Raw genomic sequence first — 14,151 nt, 5'->3', positions numbered from 1 at the left:
AGTGAAATTTGACACATGATTAAAAACTATCAAGCTCACTGGAAAAGAAAGAAACGAAATCATGGATCTCCTATACGTAGCACCGATCCTACGGAGTACTACTATGGAGTATGTTCAGAGTAAAAAGTGTGGGTTGTCATCGACCTCCGCAGGGTCTGAATGCCAAGAGGCTTCTGCTAGCGTCACTCGGGCTGCGCTACGCTTGGCGCCGCGTCTTTGCCATGGTTGCACGCTACCTACATACAAAGGCATCGATACACAATCATCTGTTTGGCGCCTTCTATCTCCATTATCGATCTGTTACTTCATAAAGCTCACTAGGTCACTATACTTCAAGACTTCGACCCCTCAACCAGACTTCGACCCCTCAACCAGACTTCGACCCCTCAACCCTCTTGGTAAACCGGCTGGGTTGCTTCTATCTAGTCTGTCGCGTCCCAACACCCCGCTATCGCGCCTGTTGAGATCGCCTTTTCATCATTTGCCAGACGAGTGTGTGACAGTACTGTTGCGCACGTCTTATATCTATTTACAAGTGGCTGGGCTAGTCATTTAATCATGGAGCAAACTGCACAAACCCCTGGAACACAGCAGGGCAGGCAGCAGCCTGTGTACGACACCCGAAATGGTGGGCATTATGGTGAATATTCCTCAAAATCCCCTACGCGTGTTCATGTCTACATACACATATACACGTGAAAATCCACGCTCAAGGCTGATGGCATGTCCTTAGGTGCTAGCGCAGCGGTATGGTCGCCTTTAGAAGCTTGCGAGTACGCCTACGTTCTTAAGGCTAACATGCTATATACGTCTAGCTTTCTGCGCAAGGCTATGCGCCTGTTGCCGAGCTCTATACCGGGACATGGGCGAATGTGGGTTTTCTACATTGGTAGAGAATATAGCATGACTGACATTCCGCCAGGTCAACCAAGGCTTGCAAGGAACCGCCCGTGATATACTTACAACATACTGGCAGCACATCATCAACCATCTAGAATCGGACAACCATGATTATAAGATACACCAGCTACCACTTGCTCGCATCAAAAAGGTCATGAAGGCTGACCCAGAAGTTAAAATGATATCAGCGGAGGCACCAATACTTTTTGCCAAAGGCTGTGATATCTTTATCACTGAACTGACCATGCGTGCATGGATTCATGCCGAGGACAACAAGCGCCGTACACTACAGAGGTCTGATATTGCAGCAGCACTATCAAAGTCTGATATGTTCGATTTCCTCATTGACATAGTACCTCGCGAGGAGGCCACGTCCCATGCGAAGAGGTCTAGCCAGACAGCTGGAGCTTCTGCAGGCGTTCCTGGCCCCGCAGGAGCTACCGGCCAACTGCCACCATCTCAACACGGTGTTCCCCATCACATGCCTCCGCCGGACTATAGTACGCTGGGTCAGCATGGGCTCCAAGATCAAGAGTACCGGCCGCCGACGATGTATGCTGGAGCTGTGCAGTCTGACCCCACGGCTGCCTATGGTCAGCATCAGCCTCAAATGTTCGAAGGAATGTATGCAGCATATCCGCATCTACCACCTCAGCAGGTATGTTAATATTATCACGAGAACCCCACCTCCTTTCTCGTCTCTTCCCTTTTGCTATTGTTTTAGCTGTTATCTACATTGGCTTAACCTTGACTAATGCACTGGACACCAATAAGTGAGTGATGATGGCACTCAAAAGTAGGCACAGCCTGAGCGGCACACGAGGATTATAAGTACAACGGCACCATGCCATCGTATCCGCTACCCGGTCAAGGAAGTGACCAGCTATGTACTGTGATGCAACAGCTATGCGTTGCAAATGTTACGGAGTTATCGTGAAGCAGATCTCATACCCACATATTTTTCAACACGTTCTTCCTGAATAAAATTGGTGCACTTGCTCGATGGTACATAGAATTGAAGTAGCCCAAGTAGTCAGCACAATTCATGACTTCTTGCCAAATCGCGAGGAGAGAGTGGAGAATTTATCTGCTTTTACAGGACTTTGAACGGTACGTATGATCCTTCTTGTTGGTTAGTAATAATATCCAGGCTATGGTGGTTGGTAACGCACTTCTCTAACAGGACGGGACCATGAATAGCGTCCACACGACCGTACTTCTTGTTCCGCGTAGATATATCATAGAACTCGTCAGTGTTATCTGCTTGCATCAATTGCACAGTCTGTTGCAGCTCGTCAAGGTTTTCTCGGAGTATGGGAACACCAAGACCATCAACAAATTGGGATAGGTATTCGACATCTTTTGCAAGAGCCATTACACCGTTTGGGTTGATCCTTTTCACCTCCGGAGAGAGAGGGAGTGCCTGACGGAGGTTAGCAGATATACAGTAGATTTATCGCTTAGCGCTACTTACAAGAATCATATTCGCGGCATGACTGAGAGCGTCGAAGTAGATAAGTTCTTTGATTTCTGTCGGCAAGCCGAGCAGCGTCGAGTTCATGATGTTTGACAAGAAGCGTGTTAGTGTTTGCATGTAGTTGCTAGGCTCTGCGGGTGGGACAGATGCCATCCAATCGTACTCAGCCGTTTCTATGAGGTCATCAATCTTGGAATTGACAACTTCGAAGATACGTTTCTCTGCCGCTTTCTTATTGCTTCTGAACTTCTCGGTAGCGTTCAAAGTGACCACGTCACCGGAGACATTCTGTGATCGAGCAGCAGCGAGTAAAAGCTCAAGTTCGCGACAGGCAAGCTCAAAATGCTCTAGGTTTATCAGAATCTGCACAATCTGCCCCAGATATTGTGAGGAAAGACGTTCGACAAGGGTGTCGCAAACTTTGTCTGATAGGAGTTCATCCAGTGCCTAGAATGGTAAGAAGTGTGAAGGTATATGTGATATAGCATACTTACATCTCTTAGGGTTTCGTCAATGAGACTGGGGTGAGAGAAATCGTCATTGGCAAAAAAGTAGAACTGATTCAGAAAGTTTCGGATGTCGATGCAGCATAAGGGATACATTTGGGAAAATGGTAAGACACACGGAAACCTGCGCTATCGTTAGTGATGATTGATTTAAGTGTCTTAAGTTAACAGTAGGAACGTACACTTGCTCCTCCCTTGGCTTGTCAGGGCTGTACCAACTGACATTCAGTACCTTGTCAAATTCCTCGATTGTCTGGATAGGCATAGGCATATAATCATCGGTCGATACTATCTTCACGGGTTTTAATATAGAGAAACAGAACCGATTGGTAAGGAAACATACCTCTCGGAAATCGTCACTAAATCTTTTCTTGAGAAGGTCGGCATATTTCCTAAAAAGTATCAAGAGAAAGTCATCGAACACCCCGACGTGAAAGTCCCATGTCTATTTTCAAATTCGTCAGTATGTCTCGCCAACATTCAGACTCAGAGGTCAACAGACATTCATTGTTTGCATGAACAATGCGATGAGATTTTTTATTTTCAGTAGGCTTTCAGCATTGTCAACTTCATGGAGAGCCCCCGATATTAGGATCACAGCAGTTTGGCACATAGAATCCCATAATTCATCGACCTTTACCAATTCGTTCAGCCCAACAAATCTACCCGTTCATTCAAAGAACAAACTCACATCAACAGAAGACCTCAGGTCCGGAACCCTCTTCATTGTAGAACGCTCGACAATGGCAAACCCTGCCATTTCTTCGAGAAGATTGTGCAGACTAGCCCCATCTTCATCAACAAGAGTAATGGAGGCTGGTAGCAAAAGTTCCTTCTGCCGACGCCGAGTATTAGCGTACTCAGCTCGAAATCTATCCATATGCCCTAATGATCGATGAATGTGGAGGCATTCAAATAAAGGCGTAAAGTCCACTTGAAGTTCCTCGTTTTGCAAAAGATCGTACTCTTCGCTCTCGTCGGATACCAGCTCAATTGCCGAATTGAGCTTGAATTGACCAAGATATGGAGATATCTCTGTCCGCTCCTTATGCCTGGTCTTTCGCAAGTCTGTATGATATAAAGCGATCTCTCCGAGGTACTGCGACATTTCTCGGATTCTGTATAGCCAAGTATTAAGGTCAGACATGACAGCTTCAGCTATTGCTTTTTGTGTTGTTGGGACTGAGCGCTGAATCATGTCCGCGATTTTATACTGCGTCACCCCTTTAAGATGGACATTCTGCAATTCTTCTAAAGCGCGCAGTGCGGCATAATGATTCTTCTTAGCGAGTAGATCATGAACTTGATTCGCGAGACGCAACACCTCGAGACAGTCCTGTATAGCTCTAGAAGTCTCATCGATGTTCTGCCGGTGACTCCGTGACTCTACCAGAGCTCTCTTCTGTTCAGCCAGCTTTTCGGTGCTTGCTTGTATCGACTGGTTAAGGTCCAATATTTCAGCAGTCAGGCTGACTGTACCTTCCCTGATGCGCAAAAGTTGATTCACTGATGTTACGAATTCCTGGTGATTGGTATTGCATATTGTCTCTATCTCAGCCTCCTTGTCACTAGCAAATCTAGACAAAGTCTGTGATAGTTGTGATGTTCGGTTGCCGACGCTGTACTCTTTGATGGAAGGAATCAATTGGTCGAGGTAGTCCGCGTCTGAGGGAGATATGATAAGCTATGGAGACCATGAGTATTAGTTAGTAGCCCGTCGCACAAACTCTTTTCCCATGCGTACTTGATTCAGGAGGTATGACGACTCATTGCGAGATGGTGCCACTGATGGCATTGTGACGAGTTTGTATGTGGGAGTCGGCTGCGGTAGATAACAGAAACCAATCGACTAGTGTGACAACTTGCTCACTATCAAAGACAAAACGCGCGTCAAATTCTCCAAAAAAAAAGGGGGCAGTAAAGACTTCAAAGGAACTGCCAGAAGCAAGTCAACTATTCGCGGACACAGAAGAGTCACTCGGTTTGCGCGGGTAAGGTTACACAGTATGCTGAAACCCCCATGATATGTGATAAGTTGTACTCTTAATGTTACGTTTCCCTGCCAGCTTTCCGATTCCTCAGCCGTTGCGGGGATCCCACGAGATGGGGCCGCGGGCATACATTGCTCTAGCCCGTTTTGGACACAGCCAAACTTAGTTATGTCCAATATCCAATGAAAGCGTGAAGCTCGGCGCTCAAGACTCAGATTACTACTCCAAGGTACTCTAATTGAACTATGAACTATGATCTCTAAACAATATCAGACGGGCATTTGTGAGTTGTCTAGCGACCAAAGTCATACCTGCTAAGAACAACTAGGGTTTCACTGTCTCGATTTTCAGTTCTCCAAGGATCATTTTGTCCGCTTCTTCATATACCTGGTTTGTTTAACCCCTAATATTTCCCACCGAGTAAATTTCAAGAGTTTCAAATTTCTCTCCTATAAAGTCTCCGAAGTGGTCTGTATGATCAGCTGGCATAGACCTGAAGGCGGCTATCGTTTCTTAGTCTATTCTGCGTTAACCTTTTACCTTCTAAGAAAAGTATCACTGGCACTAGCATTAACATTTTTTTTTTTGGAGCTGAACAGAGGCTTGGAGTCATTTGCAAAACCAGGACACTGAGTATTCCAAGCCCCTTCGTAACAAGCTATCAAGAGATGGACGAACCGTGAGGGAAGGTTGCTGATGTGTTTGGGTTCCTCTCAAGTATGAACAACAAGTAGCAATCTGATACCAGCCTTCTCTGGTTCATTATTAACCCTTGAAACATCTTACAATGGGCCACTTGCGCAACCGAGAGGATTAAGTGAGGGGTTTCTCCCATGTTCTGTCTTTGGGCATTGGTATCGAGGCAGTTTATTTGAGTCTGGGATTCAACCTCTTACTGTATACAGTGCTTTAACAACCCTCTTGCTCGAATGGAATGACACTACAAGTTCTCTGCATCTTGACTATCTCCCGAGTACCTACCCGTATTTCACATGTTTTGTGACTTTTACAAAAGATGAAATATACAAGGGGCATCTTCCCTGTGTTATTAACCCAGTGTAAATCGGTGAACTGTTCAGTCTCCACCCTTGGCGCCTAGATTGGGGATGGTGGTTGTGGTTCCAGTCCCGTCGCAGTATGTGTAAAAACAGGCTCTAGAAGCGGTATGCTGTTGGGGTTTATCTCTCTCTGTGGGACGTGCTATTCCACATCTTCCCCTGGAGACGTGTTCTGTTGGTCTTATCTCACCTCTCCTTCTGCTTCCGATATTTGACGTGACAGAGGATCTATCTTTTGTTCGATTGCTTTTTCGGGTAGACTTCTAGGCGGCCGAGGCCTCTACTTCAATATCACGGTTTCCTGGGTTTGTTTGCTGTAAGGTGCTTTTTATCCACAACTGACTGTGTGAGTCTGGGCTCGCTCTCTAAGACAGACCACCCCCGATAAGACAGAAATATCCTATATTCAACTGTATTCTATCAACATCTTCACAGCATGAGGCCAAACGATACGTCCCACAGCTTGAGCAGTCCTGTTTCTACAAATGACCTAGGCTCTGCCAATGGGTCCCCTGACACCAAGCTTACAGCATATTCACCTGAGGATATGCGATCTACCTGCCTTCGCTCTGACTCCAATGTTGGTGACCCATTGGGCGACATTGGCAAACGAAAGTTATACCTGACGTAAGTGTACGATGACTATCTTGGTTTCAGATCCGTCAGTGACAAGACCAGATCATCCTCTGACCCCTTTCTGGTGTCGACGAACACTTCTACCCGTGTTCAACTTTCACCAACAGCAGCAAGCTTCACACCAATTGGCGCGGCAGACAACGTTCTATCTAGGAGCAAGGCAACTTCACTGTCTCGAGGCTTTCCCGGCGTTGGCTATCTAACAGCAAGCTCGGGTATTGATCCATGCGAAGCTAGGAATGGCCCTCTCCAGGCCTCGGACAGATATTCACTGAATTATGGAGTCATAGGCAATAGTCAGGCTGATACGAGGAACCGTCCGAATATCATGGACTACCAGACATTCGGCAGCGAGAGCCATAGCCGAGCCCTGGTTATTGAAAATGTGCCGAAAAATCTTACCTATATGTCATTGGCTGGATTTTTCAATGTAAGTGGCCAATTTCAAGAGGAAGAACAAACATAAATGTCCTGCCCTGATCAAGATCGGTGAAAAGTAAGTTACATTACTGATTGTATGTTGGACAGCGTCGTGAATTTAGCTCCCTCAGAGGCCCCGTGCTTTCAGAACTCAATTCCATGGGCAAGGTCTATGTCGCATTTACGGACAGTCGGGAAGCGACCAAGGCAATAGAGAAGGTCAAAGTCCTGAGGCCTGAATGGCACATCTCTACGATTGCACCTAAAGAATATGTCAAGCATGTTGAGCCTTCTCTTCTGCCACAGACCTCTAACTACGAGGGTCAGCTGCTTGTCACCGTCTATTATGACGGCAGAAACCCCAACCTCAATCAGCACACTGTTGCTCGCTCACTTGAAACCCTCTCTATGACATTCGGTGACATAAGGTCTTTCACATCCTTGCCAACTGAGCAAGAAAATATTGGCGAATTTCATATTGAGTACTTCAACACGCGTGATGCTGAGAACGTTTTGACCACCCTTAATGGGACGTCGGTTGATGTACGCAGACAACCCATTTTCTCTGCTTCCAAGTGGCTAATAAAAGTTGTTAAAGGATTGCATCCTAGACATCTCTCTTTTCAGGCCAGATATAGAAGAGAGAAAGTGCGAGCTGCCATTTACGGCTGAAACATCTTCAAGAGAGGAGTTCCCTCCAGCCGAGGAGGCTTCTTTCACAAAGTCCACATCGTGGACCTCAGTTAGACCAGGCCGTGCTTCCTTCATGGAATTAAGCCCTACCGGTCGTTCCACGGTGCCCCCAGGTGAACATGCTAGTCTCATAGACTGGATGTCTAAGGCTGGTGAAAGGATCTTCCCCTCTCCTCGCCGCGAACTTAGCCGCTATCCTGATTTACGCATGGGCAGCCAAAATGCAGTCGATATAGAGAGAATCCGTCTCGGCTTGGATGTCAGAACGACGGTATTATCACCGGCTCATGCTCCCTTGTTTGCTGACTGACATGCGCTTTCATTCACAGATTATGCTCCGCAACATCCCTAATAAAATCGACCAGGTGAGCGAAACTCCATTGGAAGGATACTGTTGTCATCATATGCAGACTTGGAAATCCTAATAAGAGAAGGCTATGCTCAAAGCTATTGTGGATGAGACAAGCCATGGAAAATATGACTTTATGTACTTACGGATAGGTGAGTTGATATCCCAGCTCAAACAAGTCGATTTGAACCGACTAACCCCCATGCCATCCCTACAGATTTCGCAAATAACTGCAAGTATGACTGTCAATATATGGAACGCCGCCATTTCCAGTATCTGACATTGTCTCTGCCAGCGTCGGGTACGCCTTTATAAATTTCGAAGATGTGAGTTTTTCTCAACGACCCCGGCAGCCACTACTGACAGATCCTTAGCCGATTGATATTATTGATGTTAGTATCGTCCTGGTTCTCTTCATCGAAATCACTGATTTCATGTAGTTTATCAACGCAAGAGCGGGACGAACCTGGTATGCCGAGCCTGAAGGAAATACCATATGTCCATTGTTTTAACGCATGTACAGGAATTGTTTCAACAGTGACAAGGTGGCTGAAGTGTCTTATGCAAGTTCGTACTCGCTTATCCCTAGCAGACTATGGATTATCTAAAACCACAGGTCAGCTATACAAGGAAAAGATTGCTTGGTGCAAAAGTTCCGTAATAGTTCCGTCATGCTGGAACATCCATCATTTCGACCAAAGGTCCATATCATCCCTGCCATTCAGTCGACGTAAATTTAGAGATGAAGCTTATTCTCGCAGATTTTTCAGACCGGCACAGGCCCTCTTGCTGGGACCGAGGATCGCTTTCCTGGACCAGACAACCCTTCCAAAATGCGTCGCAGCATTGAAAATGCGGAACATGTTGGTAAGAGCACATATCTGCGTGCCTTGGAAGAACTACACTTATCAGCATTTCTCAGGACTATTTGCTCCGCGCGTCGGTCAGCAGTACCGTGACGAGCAGCGCCGTCGCCGTTCTCAATTCGATCGTGGAACCACTGCAGCCGAGCGCGAAGTAGTATATGTCCGAACATTCGCACCAAGACGTCCCTACGGTGTCGGTAATGGTCTCAGGAGTGGCCCCTGTACTTATCCTGGTATGAAGATGTGGCACGAATCAATGCACGAAAGCGGACCCTAAGCCCTTCAACTCACTATACTCAAGGGCTGCTTCTGGTCAGCTGGACTCTCATCTAATCTAGGGAAATAACCAAGGAAAATTGCCTACATAGCCGTGCCTACGCTTGCGACCCTGGAAAGCGTACTGGTAAAAGTCAACTCCTACCAATCGCTATCCCACCCTTTGAAGTTAGATCTTCCCCGTTTATGTTTTCAGCTTGTTTGATCTACTTATGTCGAATACCAGCGCTCGATTGGAGCGACGGCCAGCATTTGACCCATGGGAGAAAACCTTATGGCCCTGGTTGGCTTGGTACGGTGTCTCGAATTGTGTCTAAATGTTGGAACCCTTTCTCTGTGAGATTTCGGTGCCCTGCTCCTAATGTTCATTGATCCTTCAGATGTTTGGTAATCTGTGCCTTTAAATACATCCAGAAGAATCAAATCTTCTTCGTTGCATGGCCTTCTCGTTTTCCCGATGTGGCGGTGAAAATTGCGTTCTAGGCCTCACACGAGGTCACTGTAATCCAGGGGCGCTATAGGTGAAGCGGGGATAATGGAGTACATTTGAATGCTGCTACATAGTCTAGGAGGTCGGTACTCGGGTATTCTCCCCGAAGGAGCTAGACCTGTCGACTCTCGGCAAGGTTCCAAGGACTAAGTAATTTAATCCCTAACGGCGGCTACTCTCATATATTTCGATATCCATCGTCGTTCATATTCACCAGTCTTAACCCACAGGTCGGGAAGTCTACACAGTCAAGTAGGCTCCGAGACCAAAGTCTATTATTACACAATTCAAAGCGCTACATTTACTTGTTGCGTTTCCCTCACCTTGTGCAACAAAACCCCCGTTTGACACAACGCAGGACCGCCCAACTCACGTCCAGGCTAATTAGTAACTCGGCAGGGTCTTCTCGTTGTTGCGGCAGAGGATGAATATTGATGTGGATAGAATTTATGCGGTGCATTCTATACTTCATTTGATATTTCATCGAAATAAGAATCAACATCGAGGGACTAAGTGGTGGAAATGGTTGGCGATCCTGAAACGAGTTACCTTGAAGCTCGCCAGATCTCTCGACGGTCGGCAGCCATTTGGCAGTGATGAGTCTCCTGCTGATCAACATAGACATCATTTGGTGACATATCTTATGCCGAAGTGCTATCAGTAAGTTAGGAGAACGATTAACAGACAATATTTAAATAACCTCGCTTCATGCGACATCGCCGAGGATACTTGCTGATTTAATATCCAGAGCATTCTCCGCAGTTGTTGCCGATGGACAGTTTTCTACTCTGGGGACAGTCTTGATTGCCACCCTTGCCCGTTTGGCAAAAGCCACAGGGATCGATAAGGAGCTGAGATTGTCATCACAAACAGAAAAGGCTTCTACTGGCCCCATCTATGGCACCGATGCGCAACGAAGAGAGGATATGGGAGTCATCCTCTGTCGCCCTGAAGGCTCTTCAACACCAACGCTGCTATCTGGGACTCAAGTTCCGGAGATTTCACGTCGAGCCCATGATGGGGTGTCTCTAAAGGCTCCAGAAAGCACCGTAGGCTCAAAAAAGAAAAGCATGCGAAAGAAGAAGCGGAAAAAGGATGCCATCGATGATCTATTTGATAGCCTTCTATAGGTGCAAATAGCGGCTCTCGCTGACATGTCTTGAACGGTAGCTAGTAGATATACATCCTAAAGAGCATAACCTATGTATGCAGTATTCCTATCTTTCGGCTTCGGCTCAGTAGAATCCCTCCATCTGCTTTCATACTATAACAACTCCACTGCTGAATGGTTCGCCAGTTTGGATGATATTAGATGCAAGACCTCGCCAAGCAAGTTAACGGCCAAGTGGTTGAGGATGGCCCACGCCATTGCATAGAGGTACTTGGGAGAGAAGACCGTCCAGATGAAAAGATGCGACCTCAGGATCGTGCATGCAGCCATAACCGACATTAATGTGGCTGCCATGTGGAATGTGAGAACAGCCATGTGACTCTCTCTTTCATGCCTAGCCTGGTTTAGCCGGAGAGCCTGAGCAGCTGATACCCACCATATTGGCCCTGCCCAATTACTTATAAATGTTAAGATCCCAACCAAGACGACATTGTAGGTGCCGATGCCATTATATGCATTGGAAAGGTCGACTGTGGCTATTGAATTCGAACCTCCAAATGCGAAGAAGGTCATATACTGCGCGATCAAAGATGTGATAGCTAGCTCGAGGGCAGAAAGATTCATCGTAGCAAGTATATTTGCATGGGCCCTGAGTATTAGAAATATCGGAATGTTCGTAGCTCGTGATTGAGTTACCAAGAAAAGGGTGAGGGCGTCATGGAAGACGGTACTCGGGACCACTGTTAAATGTTAGCCGATATCCGAGGCGCGATTGATCTCGACTTGCCTCTCGTCTCACGCAGTTGCGGGGTGTTTCTGATACACATTGATAATGGAATGAGAAACATAATCCCGATTACGACCAGCCGCGTAAAGAGGACAGTAGACCCTCCATCGAACACCCTCTTCCAAAGGACAAGCAAAGCTTCAGGGAGAAGTTCAGGGGAATCTGATGCCACATATGACAGCTTCAACAAAAGTGCGCTCAATGCCATTGTGACACAACATAGCTGCCAAAGCTTTGATAGGCGGTGGGCTAAGAGATGCCTACAAGTGTTGGCATATGTTAAGATAACGAGAAACCAGAGTATTAGCCGATGGGAAGGGAAAAATGTCCGAGCGATGTCTGGTTCAGTAGCAAATTTCTGACCAGTTTGGTTCCAGCGCCTCAGAACCCTATGTGATAGCAGCAGCGCCAACGCACCAAAGTTGGAATAACTCAAATCATATAGGCGATAGAATCTTGTATTCCTCTCCTGGGAGGGCATGGAGCAACGTGGAAGAATGGATGATCTTACATGTAGGCAAAATACCCATGCAGTAAACATCCAATTCCAAAATTGTTGCTCTTCCTCAACATAGCTACTAGCGAACATCATGCCACCGTAGCCTAGGAGACACAGTGCAAAGAATGCCCCAGCACACCAAGACTTACAGAGCAGAGTATAAATCGTAGGGAGAGGAAGCAGGACAACGAAAGAAGTGATGGCTAAGCCCAGAAGAAGATTTCTGAGATCGTAGTCGCTAGCTGCGCTACGAATTACCTCCTGTGCATGTTTCAAGAACACAAACAAGGCTGACTCAAGCTCGGAATAAAGGTCATTTTTGTCGGCTCCGCCGGAGTTTTGAAGCAAGATATTGACCCGAAACCATGCACAGAGCGCCAGATCAACGCCGACTAAAGGCCCGCTATCGCAGGCGATATTCATCGAGTTGATATCGAAACTGCGGTTAGGAAACATCTCCGTCATCTTTCTCAATATCTGTCGGGAATTTGAGAGTAACACGTCAATTCTTTGCGATCCTGAACCGGCTATTCATAAGTATGCTGTACATTTGCACGCACTAGCAAGGAAGGTGTGCACATACTCGTTTCCCACAAGTCGAGAAGTTCTGGGATAAATACACCCAGACTATTCAATGGTATCGGTAAGCCTAAAAGCCCTGCCAGAGTTGGAGTTATGTCTGTTTGATCAACGGTTCGGTAATACTGGAAGTCGCTGTGCGAGTCTGTCGGAGACTGTCTGAGGATATCCAAGGCTTGAAACTTAGGAGAAATAAAGAGCAATGCGGGCGATGTCTCACCCACGGATGAGCCGCCATGATTTCCGGCATCGTTCATCCCATGGTCACCACATAAGACAAAAAGAGTGGACTGCAAATGTTGTTGCTGCTCCATGCTGGTATATATATTGGCAACAATGGAGTCCATCTCCTGTTGCTTTGTTGTCATGTAAGGGCTATGTAATACTTGTTAGCCCACCCCGAAGCCAAAGGCTGGCTGGTCCCTTACCTCTGAGGACCGGCTTTATGTCCAATGTGATCTAATCCAAGGTAATGCATGATGAATGCTGACCAGTCGTCACGGGAAAGCTCAGTAGAGACGTGACGAGTTACGTTATTGTCCACTTCGATGAAGTCCTGCGAGAACTAGCTTAGCTCTCCCATTGGATGCACCAATTCGAAGCCCGTTGGCATCTACTGACCGACACAAAGAAACTTGTAGTACCGTCTGCTCTTTCAAACATCCCGGGAAACAGTTTGAGCCAAGTGTCATCACCATACATGACAAGCTGGCCTCCATTTGCCTTCAACTGTGCCAACCAAGTATCTTGATATGCTAGAGTCGATGAAGTATCGGACTCGGCAATATTCAGGATTACATCCAGAAAAGATGGTTTTGAGCCAGTTGTTATTGCCTTGAGACGAGGCATTGTAACAGTTGGAGAACTAGCATAAGCAGTAAATGGCAGTGCAGCTCCTGATCGAATCAGGCTATAGGAACATAGGTTAGACAGACAGCACCTCATTTGAGATTTACTATTGCTGACCTTTGGGTGAATAGAAACCCGGAATTATTAGAGTAGACAAAGTCACTGAGTAAATTCAGCTGGAGGCACGAAAAGCCGGGAGCACTTCGAAACATTCATACCTCCTTAGAGCATCGATGACCATGAAAATGACCTTGTCAAAAGCCTTTGGAGTTGCAGTGTGGTTGCCGCCGTCTTCAAATCTTGCAAGTCCTGGTATCAATGGCTTATAAGGGAAAAACCCAGACGAAAATACTAAGACTGCTAAGGGGGTTAATACATTGGCGATGATGACCGCCCAACTTCGTGGTAGGATGGCCATTGAGTGTCTATTCTCCTCTGAATAGCCTGCGACAACCCAAAACCAGACATCCGAGGTCACAACTTCATATGAGGTGCGGCATTCAGTTTATGCTATGACTACTAGTCGTAATTGCCGTCGTCCAAAGGGGCAGTCGTCTATATTGATACCATATACCGCCTACTATATTGGGACTTGTGGGGTTATTATCGGGCATCTAGATAGCACTTCATAGTGGGTAATTCACGGACATTAATGAGGCCGCGC

General features: G+C 46.6%; 4 protein-coding genes across 4 annotated transcripts; 2 read left to right on the top strand and 2 right to left on the bottom strand.

The window, feature by feature from the left end:
- The first annotated feature begins 195 nt into the window (after nucleotides 1-195).
- hapE (CCAAT-binding factor complex subunit HapE) lies at nucleotides 196-1,780 on the top strand. Its single transcript, XM_025528912.1, has 4 exons — nucleotides 196-640; nucleotides 734-747; nucleotides 816-872; nucleotides 923-1,780. Exons 1-4 carry the CDS (start codon nucleotides 559-561, stop codon nucleotides 1,565-1,567), a joined length of 798 nt encoding a protein of 265 aa, XP_025381900.1. The 5' UTR covers nucleotides 196-558; the 3' UTR covers nucleotides 1,568-1,780.
- BO83DRAFT_383735 (Rab GTPase-binding exocyst subunit SEC15) lies at nucleotides 1,715-4,915 on the bottom strand. The gene is made up of 9 exons (XM_025532540.1): nucleotides 4,628-4,915; nucleotides 3,575-4,567; nucleotides 3,386-3,517; nucleotides 3,227-3,328; nucleotides 3,066-3,175; nucleotides 2,872-3,007; nucleotides 2,375-2,824; nucleotides 2,073-2,323; nucleotides 1,715-2,022 (listed from the first exon to the last, which is right to left on the bottom strand). The coding sequence occupies exons 1-9, from the start codon at nucleotides 4,676-4,678 to the stop codon at nucleotides 1,944-1,946; spliced, it is 2,304 nt and encodes a 767-aa protein (XP_025381899.1). The 5' UTR covers nucleotides 4,679-4,915; the 3' UTR covers nucleotides 1,715-1,943.
- Nucleotides 4,916-6,368: 1,453 nt separating this feature from the next.
- Nucleotides 6,369-10,866, top strand: BO83DRAFT_373505 (putative meiosis protein MEI2; the record flags this gene model as incomplete). Its single annotated transcript, XM_025530041.1, has 15 exons — nucleotides 6,369-6,559; nucleotides 6,611-6,998; nucleotides 7,097-7,531; nucleotides 7,587-7,952; nucleotides 8,011-8,046; nucleotides 8,116-8,182; nucleotides 8,248-8,266; nucleotides 8,326-8,356; nucleotides 8,405-8,422; nucleotides 8,471-8,499; nucleotides 8,554-8,597; nucleotides 8,652-8,731; nucleotides 8,792-8,893; nucleotides 8,943-9,078; nucleotides 10,413-10,866. 15 exons carry the CDS (start codon nucleotides 6,369-6,371, stop codon nucleotides 10,790-10,792), a joined length of 2,322 nt encoding a protein of 773 aa, XP_025381898.1. The 3' UTR covers nucleotides 10,793-10,866.
- Nucleotides 10,867-10,926: 60 nt separating this feature from the next.
- On the bottom strand, nucleotides 10,927-13,983 carry las21 (mannose-ethanolamine phosphotransferase LAS21; the record flags this gene model as incomplete). The annotated part of the gene is made up of 7 exons (XM_025530040.1): nucleotides 13,706-13,983; nucleotides 13,605-13,649; nucleotides 13,260-13,548; nucleotides 13,067-13,194; nucleotides 12,643-13,013; nucleotides 11,573-12,577; nucleotides 10,927-11,513 (listed from the first exon to the last, which is right to left on the bottom strand). Exons 1-7 carry the CDS (start codon nucleotides 13,903-13,905, stop codon nucleotides 10,927-10,929), a joined length of 2,625 nt encoding a protein of 874 aa, XP_025381897.1. The 5' UTR covers nucleotides 13,906-13,983.
- Nucleotides 13,984-14,151: the final 168 nt, after the last annotated feature.

The sequence above is a fragment of the Aspergillus eucalypticola genome (assembly GCF_003184535.1).
Source record: "Aspergillus eucalypticola CBS 122712 chromosome Unknown BO83scaffold_53, whole genome shotgun sequence".
NCBI lineage: Eukaryota > Fungi > Ascomycota > Eurotiomycetes > Eurotiales > Aspergillaceae > Aspergillus > Aspergillus eucalypticola.
Note: the sequence above shows the minus strand (reverse complement) of the source record. Positions and strands in the feature narration are given on the sequence as shown.

Bases quoted from the DNA above. Each gene is read 5' to 3' on its own strand.
- hapE (XM_025528912.1), top strand. From the start codon at position 559: ATGGAGCAAACTGCACAAACCCCTGGAACACAGCAGGGCAGGCAGCAG. The intron at 873-922 runs GTGGGTTTTCTA...ACATTCCGCCAG, and splicing joins ATACCGGGACATGGGCGAAT to GTCAACCAAGGCTTGCAAGG.
- BO83DRAFT_383735 (XM_025532540.1), bottom strand. From the start codon at position 4,678: ATGCCATCAGTGGCACCATCTCGCAATGAGTCGTCATACCTCCTGAAT. The intron at 3,008-3,065 runs GTACGTTCCTAC...ACGATAGCGCAG, and splicing joins AAGCCAAGGGAGGAGCAAGT to GTTTCCGTGTGTCTTACCAT. The intron at 2,023-2,072 runs GTGCGTTACCAA...ACCAACAAGAAG, and splicing joins GGTCCCGTCCTGTTAGAGAA to GATCATACGTACCGTTCAAA.